This window comes from Saccopteryx leptura, chromosome 2 (assembly GCF_036850995.1).
Source record: "Saccopteryx leptura isolate mSacLep1 chromosome 2, mSacLep1_pri_phased_curated, whole genome shotgun sequence".
Taxonomy (NCBI): Eukaryota; Metazoa; Chordata; class Mammalia; order Chiroptera; family Emballonuridae; genus Saccopteryx; species Saccopteryx leptura.
Window position 1 is genome coordinate 336,039,511 of NC_089504.1, and position 20,271 is coordinate 336,059,781.

A 20,271-nucleotide genomic window follows, 5' to 3' on the forward strand; every position below is an offset into this window, starting at 1 on the left:
CCTTGCTTTCACCTGGCCATGTGCCCTTCCTGCCTCCTTGTCCTGGAGAGCCCTGTGGTGGCTTAGACAGCTAGGCAGTTGTCCCTGGGCATGTCCTGGTTTGCCCAACGAGGCTGTTAGCATCTACTACTGCTTTTTTAGCAGGTGTCTGGGAGAGAATGGCTTGTATCAGTGTAAGACCTCAGATACTAACTCATTCATTCATTCAAAAAAAGAGTGTATTGAGCACAGGCTGCATGGCACTGTGTCATGTGGTCGAGTATTATAGGTATTATAGAGAACAAAGACAGGATCCCTGCTTTTCCAGAACTGTTGTTTTCAGGGAAAGAGTGAACAAATAAAACTAATTTCGGATAATGCATCAGAAAGAAAAACCAGGCTAATCAGATAGTGACTGGGCTTAGTACTTTGGATTGGGTGGGAGGGAGGGCCTCTGAGCAGATGACATTTGAGCTGAAACCAGGACAGGAAGAGGTTACCTGGAGGAAAAGTATCCCAGGCAAAGACCCTGAGGTGGGGACTTGCTTGAGGGGCAGAAGGAAGGGGAGAGTGGCGGGAACACAGGATAGGTAGCCAGCTCTCCTTGAAAAAATGAGTGAAGCTCAGGACAAGCCCCCACCCTGCCCTGAGTGAGGAACCCTGGTCCGTGTCCGCAGCCTTCCAGCTGCGGTGGGCTGGCGGTGGGCGGGCCCAGGGGCGGGGCGGGGCGGTACCTGGGGCCCCGGCTGAGGGTGGGGCTGCGAACGCTCCCCCTTGGCTTCAGCCGGCGCAGGCAGCCTTTGTGGCAAGCAGGCAGTCCGCGGCCCCGTGAGGCCATGAAGGTGAAGAAGGGCGGCGGCGGGGCTGGGACGGGGGCGGAGCCCGCTCCAGGGGCCTCGGGCTCAAGTGTGGAGCCAAAGCCGCAGGCAGAATCTGAATCCGGGTCCGAGTCGGAACCAGAGGCAGGCCCAGGGCCCAGGCCGGGGCCGCCGCAGAGGAGGCAGCCAATAGTGCCGGAGGACGTGCTGGGGCTTCAGCGGATCACGGGCGGTGAGCACCGGCGAGAAAGCGCCGCCTGCGGGAGGGAGGGGGCCCTCCAGTCGCGCGGAGCCTCGGCCCCCGCCTACTTCTCACCCGGCCCGTCTCCCCTCCCTCACCGGGGACCCCTCGCAGGAGTCCTCTACTTTTCTGCCTCTAATCTTGAGATCTCTCTGTCCCCTTTCCCCTGGTCTCCTTTGCCCCTTTCTCTCCAATTAGAGATTTATTTCCATCCCACTGCTTTCTGAGGAGCCTATCCCCCTTTTCCGTGGTGAAGGTGCAGCAGCAGCTGCAACTGTGACCCTTTCCCCATGTAGTTTTTAGAGTCCTTGAGTCCTTTCTCTGCAATAATGAGGAGGCAGGCTGAGTGCAGTCTATTTTGAGTCCCCAGCCTGGACGCTAAGTAGAGGCTGAGTTACTTAGGTGGCATTAAGACCCCTCAGGTCTCCCTGACCATTAATGCCCGCACCCTGAATCCCTCAGGAAGTCTGGGCTCATCCCCCTCCGCAGGAAGCTTCAGTGCGTTGGGTCTGGGTCCTCTAAGAGAGTAGGTTAATGCTACCCTTAGCCTGGACTAGGGCCAGTCCTCTTCCTGGAGAGTTAAAGGTCTTCACTATGGTTGAGTTTCTGAGCTGGACTGTCTGAGTTGTTTCAGGTTTGTCATGTAATTGTCTATGTGACCTTGGGCAAGTAATTTCACCTCTGAGCATGTTCATCTGTGAAATGGGGATCATGACACCTATCTTGTAGGGCTATTATGAAAATAAATTCTCTGACTTTGCACAGTGCCTGACATGCTGTGTATACGCTGTAAATAGGCTCTTTTATGAGTAGTACTGAGGGCCTCACAGGACTGTCAATGGCTGCTGCCTGGAAGCAGACAACTGGGCATTCAGAGCGGGGTAGGGGGTCACCATAGGCAGGGGACAAGGACTAGGAAGCCTCATGGCAGAAGTGGTGGCTGAGCCTCAAAGAACAGAAGTTATTTGAAGAGGCACTGGCCTTCCACTTTGGCCTCCTTCATCAGTCCTGCCCTAGCTCCCTCCATGAGCAACTCTTGGGGCTTCTCTGTAGGGGTGCAGGGTGCAGGTGCTGGAGTGGACCTGAGCTCTGGAGCTGCAGAAGCAGCAGCACCCAGGGCTGCCAGACAGCTGTAAAAGGGACCATGATGACAGGTCTAGGCCTGTTTATCTGAGTCCCTAGAGGACCAGTTTCTCCTTCCTGTCTGAGCCAAATAGCAGCCATTCTTTTTTTTTTTTTTAATAAGATTTTATTTTTATTGTGTGTGTGTGTTTTTTTTTTTTGTTTTTTTTTAAGAGAGAGTAGAAAGACAGAGAGAAAGGGAGGAGTGGGAAACATCAATTCATAGTAGTTGCTTCCTGTATATGCCTTAACTGAGCAAGCCCGGGATTTCGAACCACAACCTCAGCATTCCAGGTCAATTCTTTATCCATTGTGCCACCACAGGCAGATAGCAGCCATTCGTGGCTGGGTCCCCAGAGTGCTGAGCTGCTTTGCCCAAGCAGGCAGTGGTAGTGAGAGGGGGCCTGGACCAGTCTGATGTTGGTGCCAGTTGGGATGCAATTGCCAACAGCAACATGTAGGATTCAGGTTAGATCTGGGACAGAACTTTCATTTAGGATGTCTGGAGGTCAGGCTGACCTTTCCAAGTTCTAGGTAACTTTAGAGGTTATTTTGCTCCTATGAGGGTGGGTGGCAGCATTTCCAGCCCACATTTCACCATTTGTCTCCTAATTTGGAGGAAATTCATAGACCTTGGAGATGGGGCATCTGTGGGGATTAGATGAAGGAGCTTCATGGGAGCTCTTTCCTCTATTGAAGGTGAGAACAGGGTGTCAGGGTTTTCCATCCTGACACTTCTTGGTCTGTTCTGACCCTAATCACATAGTTCTGAGGTTTACTCCTCCTGGATTACTGGTCCCTGAATCCAGCTTAGGGAGCTATTTGTGGCTGAGGGGAAGGGAACAGTTGTGTTCTGAGCCCTTGGCCACTCGGCCCCTTCTCTGGCCTGACCCTGGGTCCCAGGACTTGTCCTTCCCTGGCGGAAGGGTGGGAGTGGCTGTGGTGTCCTGAGCCATTGGCATCCCTCATTCCTCATGTCCACTAAGGACAGAGTGGTTGATGGGTTGAGCTTGTAGTGGAAGAGACTGAGCTTAGACTGCAAGAAGTTGATGCCAAATGAAAGAAGCTCCCAAAGTTGAAGAGAAGAAGGGGGCTTTACAAGGATCTGGGTCCTGCTCTCAGTTCTGCCACCTCCTCTCCCTGTGCCCAGCACTTTCTTTCTACATCTGTGGACTAGTGCTGCCTTTCTATAAAAATAAGGTGTGAACAGGGTGAAGTAGGGGTTGCGTACTTCCGTTCCTCCTTCTGCCTTCTCCCCACCATGGGCAATGGTGAACAGGCCAGGGCTCAGGCTCCTTCCCAAGCTCTATGTATTTTTTGCTGGACCTGGGGTGCCAGGTGGCTATCAGGAGGGCTTCGTAGAGGGGGCTGCTCCAGGCTTGGGGAAGAGAGAATAACTTTACATTTACTTCCTCTTCCTGCCTCAGAGGACTAGGAGGTGGCCTGGGGCCAAGGGGGTGATTTCCGGGCCTCTGTGGAGAGGATGTGATGCTGTGCAGGCTGGCAGCACCAGAGCCCCCCCACTGCATCGGTCTGCCCCTTCCTATTTGCTGCCAGGGCCTCACCGAGCAATTGCAATTGCTGCAAGCAGTGAGGGTTGGGTCAGGCCCTAGTATTCCTGAGCTTCCTTAGGCGGGGTCCACCACTGTACTTGGTTCCTCTTCTGGGTACTGAGAACTCCCCTTACCCCTTATGTGCACCCTCTGCTGCACCTGTCACACCCTCTCCGGCCTCCCCCATATTCTCCCCTCTGGGAGTGAGTGGCTCAGAGCCAAGGCTGAGTAAATGACTAATGAAGGGGTCTGTTTGCTAAGACTTCCTCCCATTTGGAGATCAACAGGGGATGGGAGCAAAGGTGGTCCCCTTCCCCCAATATTTCAGGCTCTGGGTTTGAGTCAGCACAGCTTTGGCTAAGCTGCTTAAGGGAGCTGGACTTGTATAAGCTGCTTATTGCGGATAGGAGGTGACTGGGGGTGGGGGTGCAGGGTTGAGGAAGAACAGGGAATGGATTGTTCATCTGCCCCAGCACTAGCCAGGTCAGGGAAAGTCCTTGCCTGACACACCTAGATGTAGTGCCAGGGGCAGCTGTGTGGTGGGGGTGGGGGTCTCCCACAAGAGAAGGATTGTGTCTCTTGAGGCCAAGCTGTGTCACTCCTTTTAGAGGTTTCCAAAGACAGAGTTGTATCTTTCGTATCATGCCGGGGGCTTCCTATGAGATTGGAGACCAATTTGGCTCATAGTCACGAAGTCAGCCCTGGCAAAGCAGAGGCTGGAGTAAGGGCCCTCAACCCCAAGGCAGAAGGGAAAATGTGGAAGAAGTGGTCTGTCCTCTACCTTCTCCTCCCTGCCCCTCCCTGCCCCTCCCGACCCCAGAGACCACTAGGTGGAGCTGTTTGTTCTCCATTACAGCCCAATAGCAAGAGCTCTATCTTCCCCACACTGTGGAGTTCCTCAAGGGCAGGGGCGCAATTCTTTTTCTGGAAGGCAGTGACCTTAGGGATCAGAGAGAGTAGTATTTAGTCTGGGGTCCCTCAAAACCTTAGCTGGCAGCAGCCATCTGTCTCCCCTAGACTACCTGTGCTCTCCAGAGGAGAATATATATAAGATCGACTTCATCAGGTTCAAGATTCGGGACATGGATTCAGGCACTGTTCTCTTTGAAATCAAGAAACCCCCAGCCTCAGGTGAGTGGCTGGTTGGGCCAAGGACAGAGGGAGGTGGGTGAGAGCTGTGATGTGGGCTGCCAGGGACTCCTCAGGCCATGGAGAAGTCAGAGTAGAATGTGGGCTTGGACCCATCATTTCCAGAAATCATCAGGCAGGGGACCTCTGCCCAGGGCTGAGCCTTTTTTTTCCTTCTCATCTGCTTTTGGGATTGGACATTTTAGGACAGTCCTAGCCCTTCAGTCTCTGCCAGCCTGCCCTCTGCAGGCCTTCCTGGGGAATGCATTCCCGGAGGCCCAGGCCTTTGTGTCTCCTGTGGTGCTGGGAACCTCAGTTGAAAATTTTCACCTGCTGACCTAGAACCCCCAGGTGGAACCATTTGGCCAAAGGTCTGAACCTTCCGTGTGCATCAGAATCTTCTGGGAGTTTTAAAAAATTCTGGAAGATGGGAGCCCTGGGTGAAACCCTGGGTGGGCATGGGCCCCAGTCTGAAGCCCACTGAGCCCCAGCTGGGGTGCATTACAGAGCGGTTGCCCATCAACCGGCGGGACCTGGACCCCAATGCTGGGCGCTTTGTCCGTTACCAGTTCACGCCTGCCTTCCTCCGCCTGAGGCAGGTGGGAGCCACGTGAGTGACTGGGCCGTGGGGGCCAGGGCTGGGGGTGAGGGTGGGCGGGACTGAACCCTTCCTGCGTTCTTACTGAGCCTCTCTTAGGGGGAGTCTGTCCTCAACCTGGCTGGTTAACTTCAAGGCTGAGCTCAGCCCTGTCTCCTTCTCTCACTCAGGGTGGAGTTCACCGTGGGAGACAAGCCTGTCAACAACTTCCGCATGATCGAGAGGCACTACTTCAGAAATCAGCTGCTCAAAAGCTTTGACTTCCACTTTGGCTTCTGCATCCCCAGTAGCAAGAACACCTGCGAGCACATCTACGACTTCCCGCCTCTCTCTGAGGAGCTGAGTGAGTGGGCAAGGCCCTGTGGGCAAGCTGGGGAGGAGTGTGGGTGTGAACCTTTCTCTTCCTACCCTGGGTCTCTTGTGGCTAGCCACCATTCCCATATTACCTGTAGGGAAACTCAGGCTCGAAGAAGCTGGGGGAATACTTTGAGGTTGTTTGGCTTGTCCCTGTCCCACAGACCTGAAGGCCCTGCAGTGGCCTGGCTCCGGCTCCTGACCTTTGCCCCACCTGGCTGGGCCTCTCTTGCAGTCAGTGAGATGATCCATCACCCGTATGAGACACAGTCTGACAGCTTCTACTTCGTGGATGACCGGCTGGTGATGCACAATAAAGCAGACTATTCTTACAGTGGAATGCCCTGACCCCCCAACTTCCCCCTATCCCAGGAGGGTCCTGGGCCCTCGGCTATGACATCTCCAGCACTCACCTCTCAACTCCAGGTCTTCTGCGTGGGGAGTGTCCCAGAAGCCCTGGACCCTGAGTCAGTGTTGGGAGGGAGGGTACCTGATGTCCCCAGTCCAAGCCCGTAAAGCTCTTTGGCACCTGGGGTGGGGTAGGGCGGAAGGGGGCTGTTTGCCTCCATGACCAGCAAGGCCTCCTGTGGGAGGAATAGCCAGGATTTCTGGACAGCCTAGCTGTTTCAGAATAGTGTTCCCCTATCTGGGTTTGACTAGGTCAGGGCAGGGACCCATTTCTTGTCTCCTGCCCACCACTGACAGGCCATTTAGATTTGTAAATTCACAGATGAAGATCTGTGGAGGGGTCTGGCTGCCGCACCTCCCTGGGCCCCGGCCCTAGCTCCCCATCATCAGGGGCCAAGATACTGCCTGAGGTGTGCGAGGGATCAGCCCAGACTGCCACCTGTGGTAGGGGCTGGACCAACTGTATATAATTTTCAATAAACTCCTTTTCTGCTCTCTGGTTGTGGGCCAGCATGTTTGTCAGTTGGGGAGGTGTGTGTGTGTGTGGGGGTAGTGAACAGACAATAATGTGGTCCCCAAATCCTCTTGTGCCCTAATCTTGGCACCTAGAGTCAGCATTTAGTACATGTGGTAGCTGGAAAGGATTTTTTCATTGATAAAGAAGGAGATTCAGGCTCCGAGAGGGAAAGATTTTTCTTTTTCTTTTTTAAATTTTTTTTATTATTATTAATTTTGAGAGAGGAGAGAGAGAGAGAGAGAAGGGGGAGGGAGGAGCAGGAAGCATCAACTCCCATATGTGCCTTGACCAGGCAAGCCCAGGGTTTTGAACCGGCGACCTCAGCGTTTCCAGGTCGACATTTTATCCACTGCGCCACCACAGGTCAGGCGAGAGGGAAAGATTTAAGCCAAAGTCATAGCCAACCCTGACAGAACAGAGGCTGAGGCAAGGGCCCCTAACTCTAGGGTTGGAGAGAGGTATGGGGAGGTGTCTTGTTCTTGACCCTACCTTCTCTGACCCCCTGAGGCCGCTAGGACCACTAGGTTGTGCTTTTAGCCCTCATTCGAGAGAGAAGGTGGACAGGGCTATGTGGAGAAGGCCTGGAGCCCTCTTGCCCTCAGGTGCCTTGGGAGCCCCCTAGCCTGGCCATTCTGCATGTAACACTGCCCCCAGCCCTACCCTAGACCCAGAGGAAGTCTTCATTTCCTTAATGGAGAAAATTCAGGAACAGATAGGTAAAGAGCTTATCTCAGGATTCACCCCCTTCTGTTCCAGGCAGTAATTTATTTGGATATGTCTGGTGTTAGTCATCTCTGGGCCAAAGAGTTAAATCTAACCCCTAAGAGGCCTCAATGCACTGGAATTCAGCTGGTTTCCGTGGAGCCCTTGCTGGGGGTTGGAGCTGGGCTGGACTCTGGCACTTCTAAAGTGAGTGAGACACAAAGAACAAATGCCTGTACTTAGAATAAGATGGGCTGGGCATATAGGAGAGCAAGAGGCGCCTACTTGGAGGGTTCTTGGGAGGAATTTTAGAGGAGACAGCATTGCAACAGCTTGCAAACTCAGGACAACTTTGACCAGGAGAAATGGGGGGAGGGCAGAGAATTTAGGCACAGGGAACAGCATAAAGCAAAGGTTCAGAGACAAGATTTATCAGGTGTGTTCAAGAGAGTATTTATGATGTGAAAGGAAGACAGATCTGTGGAGCCTTGTTCGGGCGTTGGGGCTTCTCCTAAAGAAGATGTGTGTGTGTGTTGGGGGTGCACTGAGGAGGATGACCTGGTCAGATTATCTCTGGCTGCGGAGTGAAGGGTGGATTAGAAAGTGAGACTAATAATGACAGAGAATATATGTTGAGTGCCGAGCCCATGGCTGGGTGCTTTATGTGTGTTAACAGAATGCTCACAGTCATTTCAGAGGAAGGCACCATTGTGATGCTCATTTTGCAGAAAATGCAGGCCCAGTGAGGTTAATTTGCCTTGCCAATGTTGTGTAGTGGCAGAGTCAGGATTAGAATCCAGGCAGTCTGACTCCAGAGTCTGTGCTCTCCTGTAGAGGCAGAGGGTGTGCTAAGGAGCAGGAATTTGGCTGAGAGATGAAGACAAACTGAATTAGGTCAATATTCATGGAGACGAGGAGAAATGGGTGAAGTTGAACTTTTTAAGAGGTGAAATCTCCAGGACTGGTGGTTGATTGGATGAGGGATTTGGAGACAGGGAAGAGTCGAGTTGCGGCTGAACCCCTGGTTTGACACCTGAGTGTTAGGGGTGGATGGAGATGTTGTTACTGGGCTTGGGAACCCAGGTCGGATCACTGCAGGTTGGTGGGAGGTGACTAATTCAAGTTGGGACCTATTGTGGTATGGCACAGATGTCCTGGAGGAGGTGATCAGGAGGAGACAGGAAATTTGGGCCTTAAGACCAGAAAGGGGATGAGGGCTGAAGATGGTGATGCCTGAGGTCATTGGTCACAAGGTAATTGTTAAAGCTGTAATGGTGGCTGAGATTATGGGGACCCCAACTAGCAGTAACTGGTGTTTAGTGAGCAGGGGGCAGAAATGCCAAATGTCTTCCAATTAATGAGGCATTCAATGCTAGTAGTCCACATCCCCAGTTGAGGGTCACTGAATGAGGGAGGGCATGTAACCCTAAGGAAGGCCAGGGAGCTTTTAGAGCAGGGCAGAGAGAGAGGAACTAGTAGTGGAGACAGGAGGAGCAGTCAGAGAGGTAGGCACTGGAGCCTGTCATAGAGCAGGTTATGTTAAAGCAAAGGGAAAAAGATTCCACTAAGAAGCAGGTGGTCAGGAATTGTAACAAAGGTGAAGAACGGGCATGGGGTTGGAGGGGGTTTGGTTTACAGATGAGGCTGGATTAGTATAGAAGTATTTGGGTTTGGAGGTGTTTATGGGGTTATAATAGAAGTTATAGTGAACAAGAGGGACTTTTAGGCCTGCACAGTGTCAAGAAGAGAACCCTCTCCTACCACCTGATAACACTGTGTCTGCTAAGTCAAATTGGGTTGAGGTTCTGGACTGGGCCTGCTGCACTCCCAACTACAGGCAGGGAAGGAGATCCCTGTTCTGAGGTCCTCATCCCTGGCGCAGGCACCAGGTACTCACCCAGAGGCCTGTGTCCCTTGGCCCCCTGCCTCCTTCTAAGTCTTCGTCTCTGGCATTGGTCCAGCTGCTAATGGTACACTTGCTGCATTTGGTTCCTGGTACTTTCCCTAGGAACCTAGGGGATTCCTGGCAGTAGATGGAGGAAGAAGACAGTGTGGGATGGGGCTAGTCCTGGCTGTGATGATGCTGAACCTTTGACTGAAGGCTGATCTGGACTGTGCTGGATCTAACCATGCTCAGATCCTGTCTCTGAAGTCAGCCAGATATTTTTGCTTTGACTCTTCAGGGGTGTCATGAAGACCCTACCACTGGGTTGAGCAGGAAAGTCCCAATACTAGGAGTCAACCTGCTCATGCCCACCAGGCTGGCCTGCAGGTGCACTTGGGGACTGTCAAACCCATTGTAAAATACTGAGATGTATCCCTTCCACCTGGTGAGCTGCTGTCTCAGCCTCCCAGGGCATTCCTCCCAACCCCGGCCCAGCCCCTGACAGCCACTCTCCACTTCTGCACCACCTGGCAACTAAAGCAAGTGTTTGACTTTCTTGTGTGTTGTAGGCCCCTTTGTTATTATCTACGAAGCCTATGGATAATAAAGACATTGGAGGTTGTATATACAGAAAATATATTGTAAGCTCATATTTTTATGTATAAAAAACTATATATAGACACCTCTATATCTTTTCTGCAACACCTGGAATATGAAAACATCTGTGATTTCTCTTCATAATGGCTAAGTCACAGATTCTGCTAAAGCTATTGTGATTTGTTGCTGACATTCATAATCAAGGGAAATGCTAAATTTGAGGTAGAGGTGAGTAAAAATGAAGGTATAATATCTCTACCCAAGTTCATTGGACCCATGAATTCTAATAAGTTTTAAAACCCTCAGGTTTAGAGCCCCTGAACAATAGGAATTATCAAACCTTCCGAACCTTGCATCCATTCAAGACTGTTGCTCATCCTAAAACTGTGGTTAAATACTTGGTGTAAGATGGCCAGCAGGGGGCAGCATATGAGCAGGAGTGGGGCTCATTGTAGCCCAGTTTTAAAAGCCCAAGGGCCAGCCCTAGGAGGGATGGTAGCAGAGGGAGGATGGGGTGGAGGGGGGCAGAGCAGAGGGAGGTGTAGCTCAGTTGGATAGAGCATCATCCTGATACACCAACGTTGTCTGTTCAATCCCTGGTAAGGGCACATGAAAGAATCAACCAATGGCCTGGCCTGTGATGGTGCAATGGATAAAGCATCAACCTGGAATGCTGAGGTTGCCAGTTTGAAACCCTGGGTTTGTCCAGTCAGGGCACATATGACAAGCAAGTAATGAACAACTAAAGTGAAGCAACTATGAATTGATACTTGTTGCTCTGCCCCTCTCTGTAAAATCAATAAATAAAATCTTAAAAAAAAATCAACTAATGCATGCATAAATAAGTGGAGCAACAGATTGATGTTTCCTCTCTCGCTCTTTCTCTCTCTAAAAGAACAATCAATAAGAAAATAAAACTCTGCAGATCTTGCTACCTGTCTTAGTTGTGTGGTCACTCGTGGTGTAAATGAGCCCATGGGACAGAGGTCTGACTGAGGACCCCTGGAGATATCCTCTGCTCATGGACTCGGCTGGAGGTTTACACAGTGGTGGGATTCTGCTGGTTTGCACTGGTTTGGCAGAAATGATACCTAATATTTTGTTGAGTTTGGCAAACTAGTTGTTAAAATGACACTAGTAATCAGGGTTTTGCCTAAGATGGGTGCCTGGGCAGCCGTCCAATGTGGAAATCACAAATTTACATTCCTCACTGGTTTTTAATGTTCATCTGCACAACAGTGTATTCTAAGCGCCTGAAGTAATGTTCATTCTGTCCAAAGGTGAAAAAAGTTGCAAGTGAGGATGCCAATCAAGAAGCAATATGGAAATATCTTAAATAATAGTTTTATTGCTTTTTGTCATGTATTACTTTATACTGTATATGTGTGTGTGTGTGTGTGTGTGTGTATATATATATATTTATTTTTATTTTTATTTATTTATTTCTTAAGTGAGAAGCGGAGAGGCAGAGAGATAGACTTCCATATGTGCCCTGACTGGAATCCATCCATCAAGCCCCCTATGGGGCAATGCTCTACTCATCTGGAGCTGTTGCTCGGTTACTCAGCAACTGAGCTATTTTATCGCCTGTGGCAAGGCCATGAAGCCATCTTCTGGGCCAACTTGCTCCAACCAAGCAATGGCTGTTGGAGGAGAAGAGAGAGATAGAGAGAAAGGAGAGGGGGAGGGATGGAGAAGAAGATGGTTGCTTCTTCTGTGTGCCCTGACCAGGAATCAAACCTGGGACTTCCACATGCTGGGCCGATGCTCTACCACTGAGCCAACCAGCCAGGGTCAATATTTTTTTATTAATATTTTAAAACTCTTTTTTATAATTTAGTTTTGTGTACCTCTTTTATTGTTCTTATTTAAGTATTAAATGCATGAAATAATAAACTACCTTTCAGTATATCATTTTTCTATGCTTAGAATGGTCATTAGGGCAGAGAACCAGTTGTTAAATTGTTTGAATCCCACCACTGGGTGTAGAGTAGATTTGTCTGACCTCCGAGGGTTTGAGAGTCTGAGGCAAGAAAGTGGGGCCTAGAAGAGTTTTCCTGCAAAACGCTTGTTTTAGGGGGCTTGGGCAACAAGACCCCAGGCCTGGAGTTGGTTATAACTGGGGTATAACACCTTCACCCTTCACCCTTTTCCTATACAGCCAAGGCTGGGCTGGGCTGGGTGTACCGGCTGGCCATTCCTTCTCCCACTCCTCACCCTACCATATTTTTCTAGACCTGGACCCAGCCATAGGCCTCTGGTAAGGAGGGTACTGATGTAGAGGGGGTTCTATTAAGAGATCTGCAGAGCTGTCCTCTGGGGCAAGCAGGTGATGTTGGTTGGCTCCTAGGCCTGGCCCCTGAAAGAACTTCCCAAGCAAAGGCCCCCCCTTGGTTGCTGTGAGACTTGAGGCTCACGTCTGTGCTTTTGGCTCCTACATCTTCCTCATCCCTATTCAGGCAGAGTGGAGCTGCCCTTTGATGACAGTAGCCTGCTTGCAGGTAGCACCTGGGAGGCGAGTTTGAAGTAGGACCGAGTGGGCCCCTGACCGTCCAGAGAGCATCTTCCAGGGCTCGCAGTGCATAACAGCAGGCTATGCTCCATTCATGTCATCTTTGGAATCCAGAGCCACCGCTGGGAAAGACGAGGGAGGGCAGGAAGGCACAGCCTGGACAGGGAAGTGAAGGGAAGTGACCCCTTCTTGTGTGAGCAGATGAGGGCTGCTAGGAGAGGGGGTGGATCTCAGTTGGAAGGGGTGTGAGAGGAGGGCATCCTCTCTTTACCCCTGGGCAGGGCAGCTGTTTCTTTGCATACCCTTGGAAGGTCTCCCGGGAAGAGACTCCATGCATCTGCCCCCTCATCCTCACAGGCTGGTCAAGAAGTCCCTTGAGACAATTCAGTCCTGGGTGAGGTGGGATGAAGTCACAGGCCCAGGACATCTACAGGCAGTACAGCCTGACCTTTCTCCTTAGCGAGCAGAGGTCCAGAAAGAAAGTCTCAGGAGCCGAGACCACAAGGTAATTGCTTTATTTTTCCAGGACAGGGGACAATGGCAGGCCATTGAGGGATCTGCTTGTGCCTCATCTGAGGCCAAACTCTGGGGGATCTGGTCATCTCCAGGCCCAGGGTAGGCTGAGGCTTCCCCTTGATGGAGTTCAGGCTTTTAGCTAGGGCAGGGCAGGCAGCTGGGCCACAACCCCTAGCTCCAAGGGCATCCCGGGTCTGTCAAGCAGTCGAAGAGAGGGGCACAGGTGCTCTCCTGCCAGCCTGTGCCAGGCTTCCCTTCCCTGGATGCCTGGGGTGCCTCAGACCGTTGGAGGTAATTAGTAAGCCGGGGCCTAAACTACATGAACTTCTTACAGATAACGAGTGAGACAGCAGTGACTTGGAGGGGCCCTGCCTATACCCAGGGCTGGGAGAAGAGGACATTTTCAAGTTTCCAAGGGCAGGGACTTTTCCAAACACTTTGTGTTGGAATTGGGCTCAGTTTGGTCCTGGGGTGGATATGGTCCCTCCTGTGTGTCACCCTGGGGCTGGACAGAGCATACGCTGCTGATGGGTAGAGACTGGCAGAGCCAGGGCTGCTAAAGAGCAGCCCCTGGGGAGTCCCTGGGCGACTTGGGGAGAGGCTCCGTATCTCCTCCTCCTTTATGGCTGCTGGAATGAAGATGGGAGAATAAATACAGGGACTTCTGGGAAAGATCATGCCTGGAGGGGCCCGGCCTGAAGAGAATGTGGACGTCAACATAGTGTTCAAGGTGGTCGTGGACTTGGCATGGGGGCCCTGAGCTTTTGGTAACTGAAGCCCTCAGCTCTCAGCTGCCCCCAAAATGAAGTCTGGCTCTGTGATGGGAGTGGGTATATGTCTGAATAACTGTGTGTGCACATGTGCACACAGGCACACGTGCATGAAGGCTTGCATGTGGATGTGGGAGAGTGTGTTTGCTTCTTGCCCAGACACTTGTTCTCCAGGGGCTCTGAGTGTGGAGCTGGCCCACCAGGCAGCAGAAATGTGTGAGGGGCAGCATCTTGGGTGGTGTGTCTTCTCCACCCTCAGCTACCAGCAAACAAACAAGTTGGCTTAGTGGCATAGGGGACAGGGAGGGTTTTCCTTCTTTGACCTTTAAGGTGAGCCCGATGTGGGCGGCCAGCTGGAACTTCCAGGCCAGGCAAAGGCTGGAGCTGCTGCTGGGCATGGCTCATGCTAGGGCCATGGGCTTGGAGCTGGGGCTGAGGTACACAGAGGGGCCGGCAGGGGCCGTGGGCTCCAGCTCCATGAAGGCTGAGTAGAGGGTAGTGAGGTGCAGGTCTCCCAGTGCTCCCGAGGACCCGCTGCCTGGTGATGCCAAGTCACCTGCCGCACTGCCTGTCTCTCCTAGACAGGGCCCAGGGGGGAAGCAGTGGGGTGGTGGTGGCATTGCAGATGATGTCGGGGATGAGGTCACCAGTACCAAGGGGTCAAGGGCCAAGCTCTCATCCTTTAGCTGTTCCCACAGGTTTCCTAGTTGGGGGAGAGAACAGGTGTCACTGGGAGGCACCAAAGGGGCCCTGCCTACTCCCCACCCCATGACTCTCACATGCTAAATAGAGCAGGATTTGGGTTACATTTGCTGGGGAACAGACACTGGCACTAGCTGTGACTCCAGGCAGTTGCCAAACCTCTCTGATTCATTCTCCCATGTATGGTCTAAAAGCCATAGCCCAAATGACCTTTGTGGCTCTCTTTTGGGAGGTTGGGAGGGCTGAGGATTTGAAAGCTGCCTATTGGAAGGGTTGATGCAGATACTGTGTGTTCCAGGGTTAGTCTAGGGAGGGAGCCCCAGGGACTTTTCACCCTGGCTGCTGCCCAGGTTCCCGAGGAAGGTGGATCTGCAGCCCAGACCACAGCTCTCCCAACAATGCACTGCGGGAGCTGATGAAATGGCTGGACTTGGCTCCCGGCAGGGCCCAAGGGATGGGAGCACAGCCAGGAAGCACACCTTCCTTTGGAGAGAAAATAGTGCTGTCACCTGATCCTCCTTTTATGTCATGTAACCTGCATCACGGCAGGCCAGGACCAGGCGATTGTCCTGGGTATCAGTATTGCAGGGTCTAGTGGGAGGAGGCTAGACAAAATACTGTACTTGGTTGCCAGTCTTAACTCTCCCTTTTTCTAACTAAGTGACCTTGAGTAAGTTACTTAACCTCCGTGCTTCTGTGAAAGTGCTTAATAATCCCTCCTATTCTACGGGCCCATATGAGGGAGCATATGTAAAGCAATTAACTAGCATGCTGCCTAATAGTAGGGGTCAAATAAATGTTTATGGTAGCCCACACGGCTATCGATTCCTCTGAGGCAGTTGAGCCCTGCTTCCCACTTCTGGATGGTGGTGAGGATCTAGTTTCCCGAGACCTGCACTGTCTCCCTATCAGACTGGGAGCTCTCAGAGGCTCAGCTGCCTCCACTTGTTTGCGATGTTCCCGTCCCAGTGTATGCAGGGGGCTGGAGGCCTGGTTCAGCACAATCCTCCAGACCTCCTGTGGCCAGTACCAGGGCCTGGGGTGCACTGGAGTTCAGATGGCAATGGATAGGCCTGGCCACATGCGGAGATGGAGCAGACAAGATGCAGTGGAACAGATAGAACCTCTCCCTGGACTCCTACCCCCGACTCTACCCAGGACCTGTCTAGCTATGAAGCCTTACATTCATCCAGGAGGAAGATCTCTGTCCTTTTTCTACATTAAAAGATGAACTCAGAAGATGCAACCACTCCTGGGAATGTTAGGACCATCAGTTGCTCACAACCAAGTATGGAATGAAACCTCAGGCCCTTTCCAGCCTGCCCAGAGCTGAGAGTGGTCTGATGACAGGATCAGTGGGAATATGTCCCGGGGCACCAGGAGGGCAAGGGCATTCCTCTTTGCCCCATGCCACCGCTGCCTGCTCCAGCCTTCTCTGCTTCACTTGACTAGAAAGCTGGGAGCTAGCAGGCTGTGGCCTGGAGACTTGGAGGGGATGGGCCACACTGCCAGGTGTACCTCTCCAGTTCTGTCCCACCTCCCCTCCCCCACCCCCAGCTTACCCTGGAAGTCAAAGTCGGTGAGAGAGGGATTGATGGCATCCAGGTCAGTGCTGAGGTCTCCGTCTGGCAGCAGGGTGTCATGCATGGTCCTGGCTGGGGAAGGCTCGGCCAGCAGCTTGGTGCTGTGGCTGGGTGGGGTGTGGGCAGGTAGAGGCGAGTCCTGGGGGGTGCCTGGCTGGGCCCGCAGCTCAAGGTGCCCATCTGGCTGTGGGAACAAGGGCTGCGGAGGTCCAGGAGGGGCCAGGCCTGGTGAGAGGTGTGAGTATGTCTGCCCGTAGCAGGCGGGTGCATGTCCCCCAAGTAGGTCCTGCAGGGGGTTCTTGCCAGGAATGGGGCCTGGAGCCGGGTGGACTGAGTGCAGCGGCTGGGAGAGCCCACCTGGAGGTGCCAGGGGCTGGATGGGGCCTGAGCCTGCCAGCCCAGGGGGTGGGCAGCCCATCAGTGGGGTGCCCAGCTTCTCCCTCTTCTCGCCAATGAGGCTGTCCAGTTCTTCTGAAAAAGCCCAAGAGAGAGGGACACCATGAGACCTCCTCTTCTCCGCAAACCCTCCCCAGCCTTGAACTTGCACTCAGGCCCTTTCCATACTTATCAATTCTCCTTCTTCACCCCCCCCCTTTCTCTCTGGATCATGGGAAGCCTGGGTCTCCCCTCACGGAGCCCGTCCGCCTCACCTGGCTTGGCCATGCTCTTGCGCACAGCAATGGGGTCTTTCCTCTTCCACTTCTGCAGCTCCTCCTGCATCTTGTCTATCTTGGCCGGATTGAGGGCCCAAAGGCAGCCCTTGCGAGAGGAACTTCCCGACTTGTTTTCCACCTTCTCAAAGCACTTGTTAAGAGACAGGTTATGGCGGACAGAATTCTTCCAGCCATCAGGCGCCGTCTGCCAGAGCAGAGCAAGACAAGAAGTCAGGCCAGGATCAGGCAGCCAGAGTGGGCCCCTGGTCTGTGCTCAGAAAAACCCCACTCTGTGCACAGAACTGCCCTCCATCCTGGGACTTGTCCTCCTCAGCACCCAGCCCATGCTCGGTACCCTTCAGTGGTGGGAGCGCGGTTAGCAGTAACCTTGACCACAAGTTATTTTCATGTAAATCTGCCTTCATCCTACCCCTTTTCTGGTTGACCCCAAGGATGGTCACGGTGATTCATAAAGGCAGGGCTCATGGATGCTACAGAGGCCCAGGCTTCTTCCACACCTGGAAGTGGATCACTCCCCTTGGATCTTGGAGCCTGTGGTTGGATCCCTTTATGGAAAGGGAACTCACTGCTCTGAGGTGTCTGGTGTCAACTTTGGAGAGAGAATGAGAGGAAAGCTATGGAATATTCTTCTGGGTCGGCCTCATCCCCACTGGGACAGATGTGGAAGAAAAGAAAGATGGGTGAAGTTGGTGAGTGTTTGGGTGTGTGCACTGCTGCACATAAATTTGAGTGTTAGGCCCTGGCCGGTTGGCTCAGTGGTAGAGCGTCGGCCTGGCGTGCAGAAGTCCCGGGTTCGATTCCCGGCCAGGGCACACAGGAGAGGTGCCCATCTGCTTCTCCACCCCTCCCCCTCTCCTTCCTCTCTGTCTCTCTCTTCCCCTCCCGCAGCGAGGCTCCATTGGAGCAAAGATGGCCCGGGCGCTGGGGATGGCTCCTTGGCCTCTGCCCCAGGCACTGGAGTGGCTCTGGTCGCAACAGAGCGACGCCCAGGAGGGGCAGAGCATCGCCCCCTGGTGGGCGTGCCGGGTGGATCCCGGTCGGGTGCATGCGGGAGTCTGTCTGTCTATCCCCGTTTCCAGCTTCAGAAAAATACAAAAAAAAAAAAAAAATTGAGTGTTTATCTGAGTCGTGGTGAGTGCATATGTGTGTGTGTGTGTGTGTGTGTGTGTGTGTGTGTGTGTGTGAGAGAGAGAGAGAGAGGCCATGTGTATGAGCAAGCACATGTCCCTAAGTATGTCCCTGGTGTGAGCTTGTTGCCTGGGTATGAGTCTATAAATTCCTGAGTGCCAGTATGTGTGTCCCTGAAGATGAGTGTGTGTGAGAAAGTCTCTCTGGTGTGTGTGGGTATCCATGATTGTATGCACATGTGGGTGTGGGTGTTCACATGAGTGTGCTGGAGGGACGTGCTCTGGTGGGGAGGCCAGCCCTCAGGCAGGAGGTGCTCGTGCCAGCAGAATAAACACCCATTAGGAGACCTGGTCATGCCACCAGTGCAGTAATTGTGCCCAGGGAGGGCTGTAAAAACCATTAGGCTGACTCAGTGGGTGAGAGGCACTGGCACCCCCAGTCCTCCCACCTCCAGCTCTGTCCCAGGCTCCGTGACAGTCCTGGGCCCAGCAGGGGTTGCTGTGGGTAGAGTTCCTGCTTTAGCTGGTGGGGCCCCTTCACCCTCACCCCCGGGGCCCTCTCCCTTTCAGTTCATAGTTTCTGCTTAATGAGGGGCGGCCACTCCTTCCTCCCTAGCTCACTTGCCCCAGGGAGCAGCTGAGCTGAATCACGCCCCACAGAACTGGGTCCTGATGCCAGCGTCACTGCAAGTTGCTGGCAGGAGCTACCGAAATCTTTCTTAAGGGCAGCTGGCCTGGGGCAGGGGGCTGGTTGAGGTAACTCCAAAGGCTCTCACAGTTGAAAGGAAGAATTCTTGAGCCAGCAGACCAGCCAGCTAGAGATTCACCTTCAACTCCCATGATAATCCCTACTAGGAGTCAAGGCTATATCGCCTGATGGCAGAGTTGATGGGCACTGGGCCCTTTTATAGCCCCATAAATTTGTGAATTCAGATGCCAGGGCAGATCCCACTCCAGCCGCTTCCTGTTTGGAAGAAGGATGGTCAGCACTAGCAATTATGTCCAGTGACTGGACACTTCCCCAGTCCCACAGCCCTGAGTCATGGGACTATAGGACACCCACCTTAGCTACCTTGGGCATAAGGGCTCCCCAGAGTCCACTCTGTCCTTGCCTAGAAAAAGAACCTTCAAATGGGAAGTGAGAGATAGAGGGGGCAGGGGACCTTTGAATTAATTCCTTTGGTGGGTTAGAGGGGGAGTGTCAGAGTGGAAAGGAATCTAGGCGCCAACTGGTTCAACCTGACCATTGTACAGATTAGGAAACTGAGGTCCAGAGAAGAAAGGGCCTAGCCCTGGATCACACAAGGAGGCAGTGATGGGGCCCAAACTCCAACTCCGTCTCCTAGTTAAGCACCCTGCCCAGGTCACCCCATAGGGTTGGCTTTGCCATCCGGGCCGGTCCCATCCTCAAAGATGCTTTCTCTCTGAAGTCAAATGTAAACGCAGGAGTGAGGGAGTGATGCAACTGCTAATAACAACAACTAGAACTAAAAAAAAAAAAGCTGTTAGACCTCTTCACTCTTCAGCCCTATAAAACAGGGATTACACGGCTCCCAGGAAAAATAATTAAGCCAGGAAGATGAGATGCAGGGAGGGGCTGGGTACCGGCGGGAGTTAGCAGGGAAGGAAAACTGAGAGGAGTAGGGCAGGGCCCTCACTTCCCTCTTTCTGGCCTGGCCCCATCGAGTCTCCTAGGGCCTTCCAAAGGTTTTTCCCTGACTACAGGCAGCCCTAGATACTGGCTTTCAAGGTTCTTGAATCCTGAGACAACTCTCCTTCCTCCTCCTCTTCCTTCCGGATCCTCTGGTAGATGACCATACTTTCCCATTCCTGGCCGGACCACCCTGGCCATCTTGCCCACTCCGCATCTGATGGCAGCTCAGCAAGTACAAGCTTGTTTGAATATCAGCCTCAAATTATCCCCAGGCAGAACAATGGGGAAGATGTGGAACTGGGAATCACCCACTGGTAGGTGGAGTTGAGGAATGGATCACCTGGGCCTCAGCGCCTGCCCTCTGCCCAGGTAGCAGATGAGATTGAATCCACCAGGTACAGGCCCTGGAGAAGGCACTCCTCACAAGTTCTGAACTCCCCTGCACCTACCCAGGAGAAGCTGTGCTGGCGGGTCAGGGAGGCAAGCAGAGAAAGGAAATGGGTGCTGTGTGAAGCCAAACAGCTGAAGCCAGCAACTAGCCCCACCTGCTGTGTGACCTTGAACAGATGGATCACCCTCTCTGATGTGTTTGCCCATCTGAAAAGAAGAGCATTTATCCTGCCTCTAGGGAGGGAGTCTGAAAGATCTCCCAGAAGCCCCTTCTGTGGATGATGGGAACTAGATCCTGTACATGGGAAGGTTAGGTGAGCCAGCTAGTTTCTTGGGACACTCAGAGACCATGAAGCCCACACCCCACTTTTTGGCAGAACTGCAGCTGAGCCTGCCACCCACAGAGGCAGATCTTAATCTCTCCCTGGAAGGCAATGGGTC

General features: G+C 52.8%; 2 protein-coding genes across 11 annotated transcripts in view; one reads left to right on the top strand and one right to left on the bottom strand.

The window, feature by feature from the left end:
- The first annotated feature begins 53 nt into the window (after positions 1-53).
- On the top strand, positions 54-6,696 carry UNC119 (unc-119 lipid binding chaperone). 4 transcript variants are annotated; one of them, XM_066363703.1, is made up of 5 exons: positions 54-1,029; positions 4,731-4,844; positions 5,349-5,451; positions 5,610-5,782; positions 5,958-6,085. In XM_066363703.1, exons 1-5 carry the CDS (start codon positions 816-818, stop codon positions 5,993-5,995), a joined length of 642 nt encoding a protein of 213 aa, XP_066219800.1. In that variant the 5' UTR covers positions 54-815; the 3' UTR covers positions 5,996-6,085. The 4 variants fall into 4 exon arrangements, with proteins under 4 accessions (XP_066219800.1, XP_066219799.1, XP_066219802.1 ...); XM_066363702.1 differs by having other exon boundaries at positions 699-1,029; positions 6,029-6,696; XM_066363705.1 differs by having other exon boundaries at positions 893-1,029; positions 4,780-4,844; positions 6,029-6,696.
- A 6,217-nt stretch (positions 6,697-12,913) lies between these two features.
- FOXN1 (forkhead box N1) overlaps positions 12,914-20,271 on the bottom strand; it is a 28,910-nt gene continuing 21,552 nt past the window's right edge. For all 7 annotated transcript variants that reach the window (XM_066363711.1, XM_066363710.1, XM_066363709.1 and 4 more), the window contains exons 7-9: positions 16,636-16,843; positions 15,965-16,456; positions 12,914-14,403 (exon numbers count right to left, since the gene is read on the bottom strand). In XM_066363711.1, coding sequence (XP_066219808.1) covers positions 14,102-14,403; positions 15,965-16,456; positions 16,636-16,843 — 1,002 coding nt within the window. In that variant the 3' untranslated portion in view covers positions 12,914-14,101. The remainder of the gene's footprint in view (positions 14,404-15,964; positions 16,457-16,635; positions 16,844-20,271) is intronic.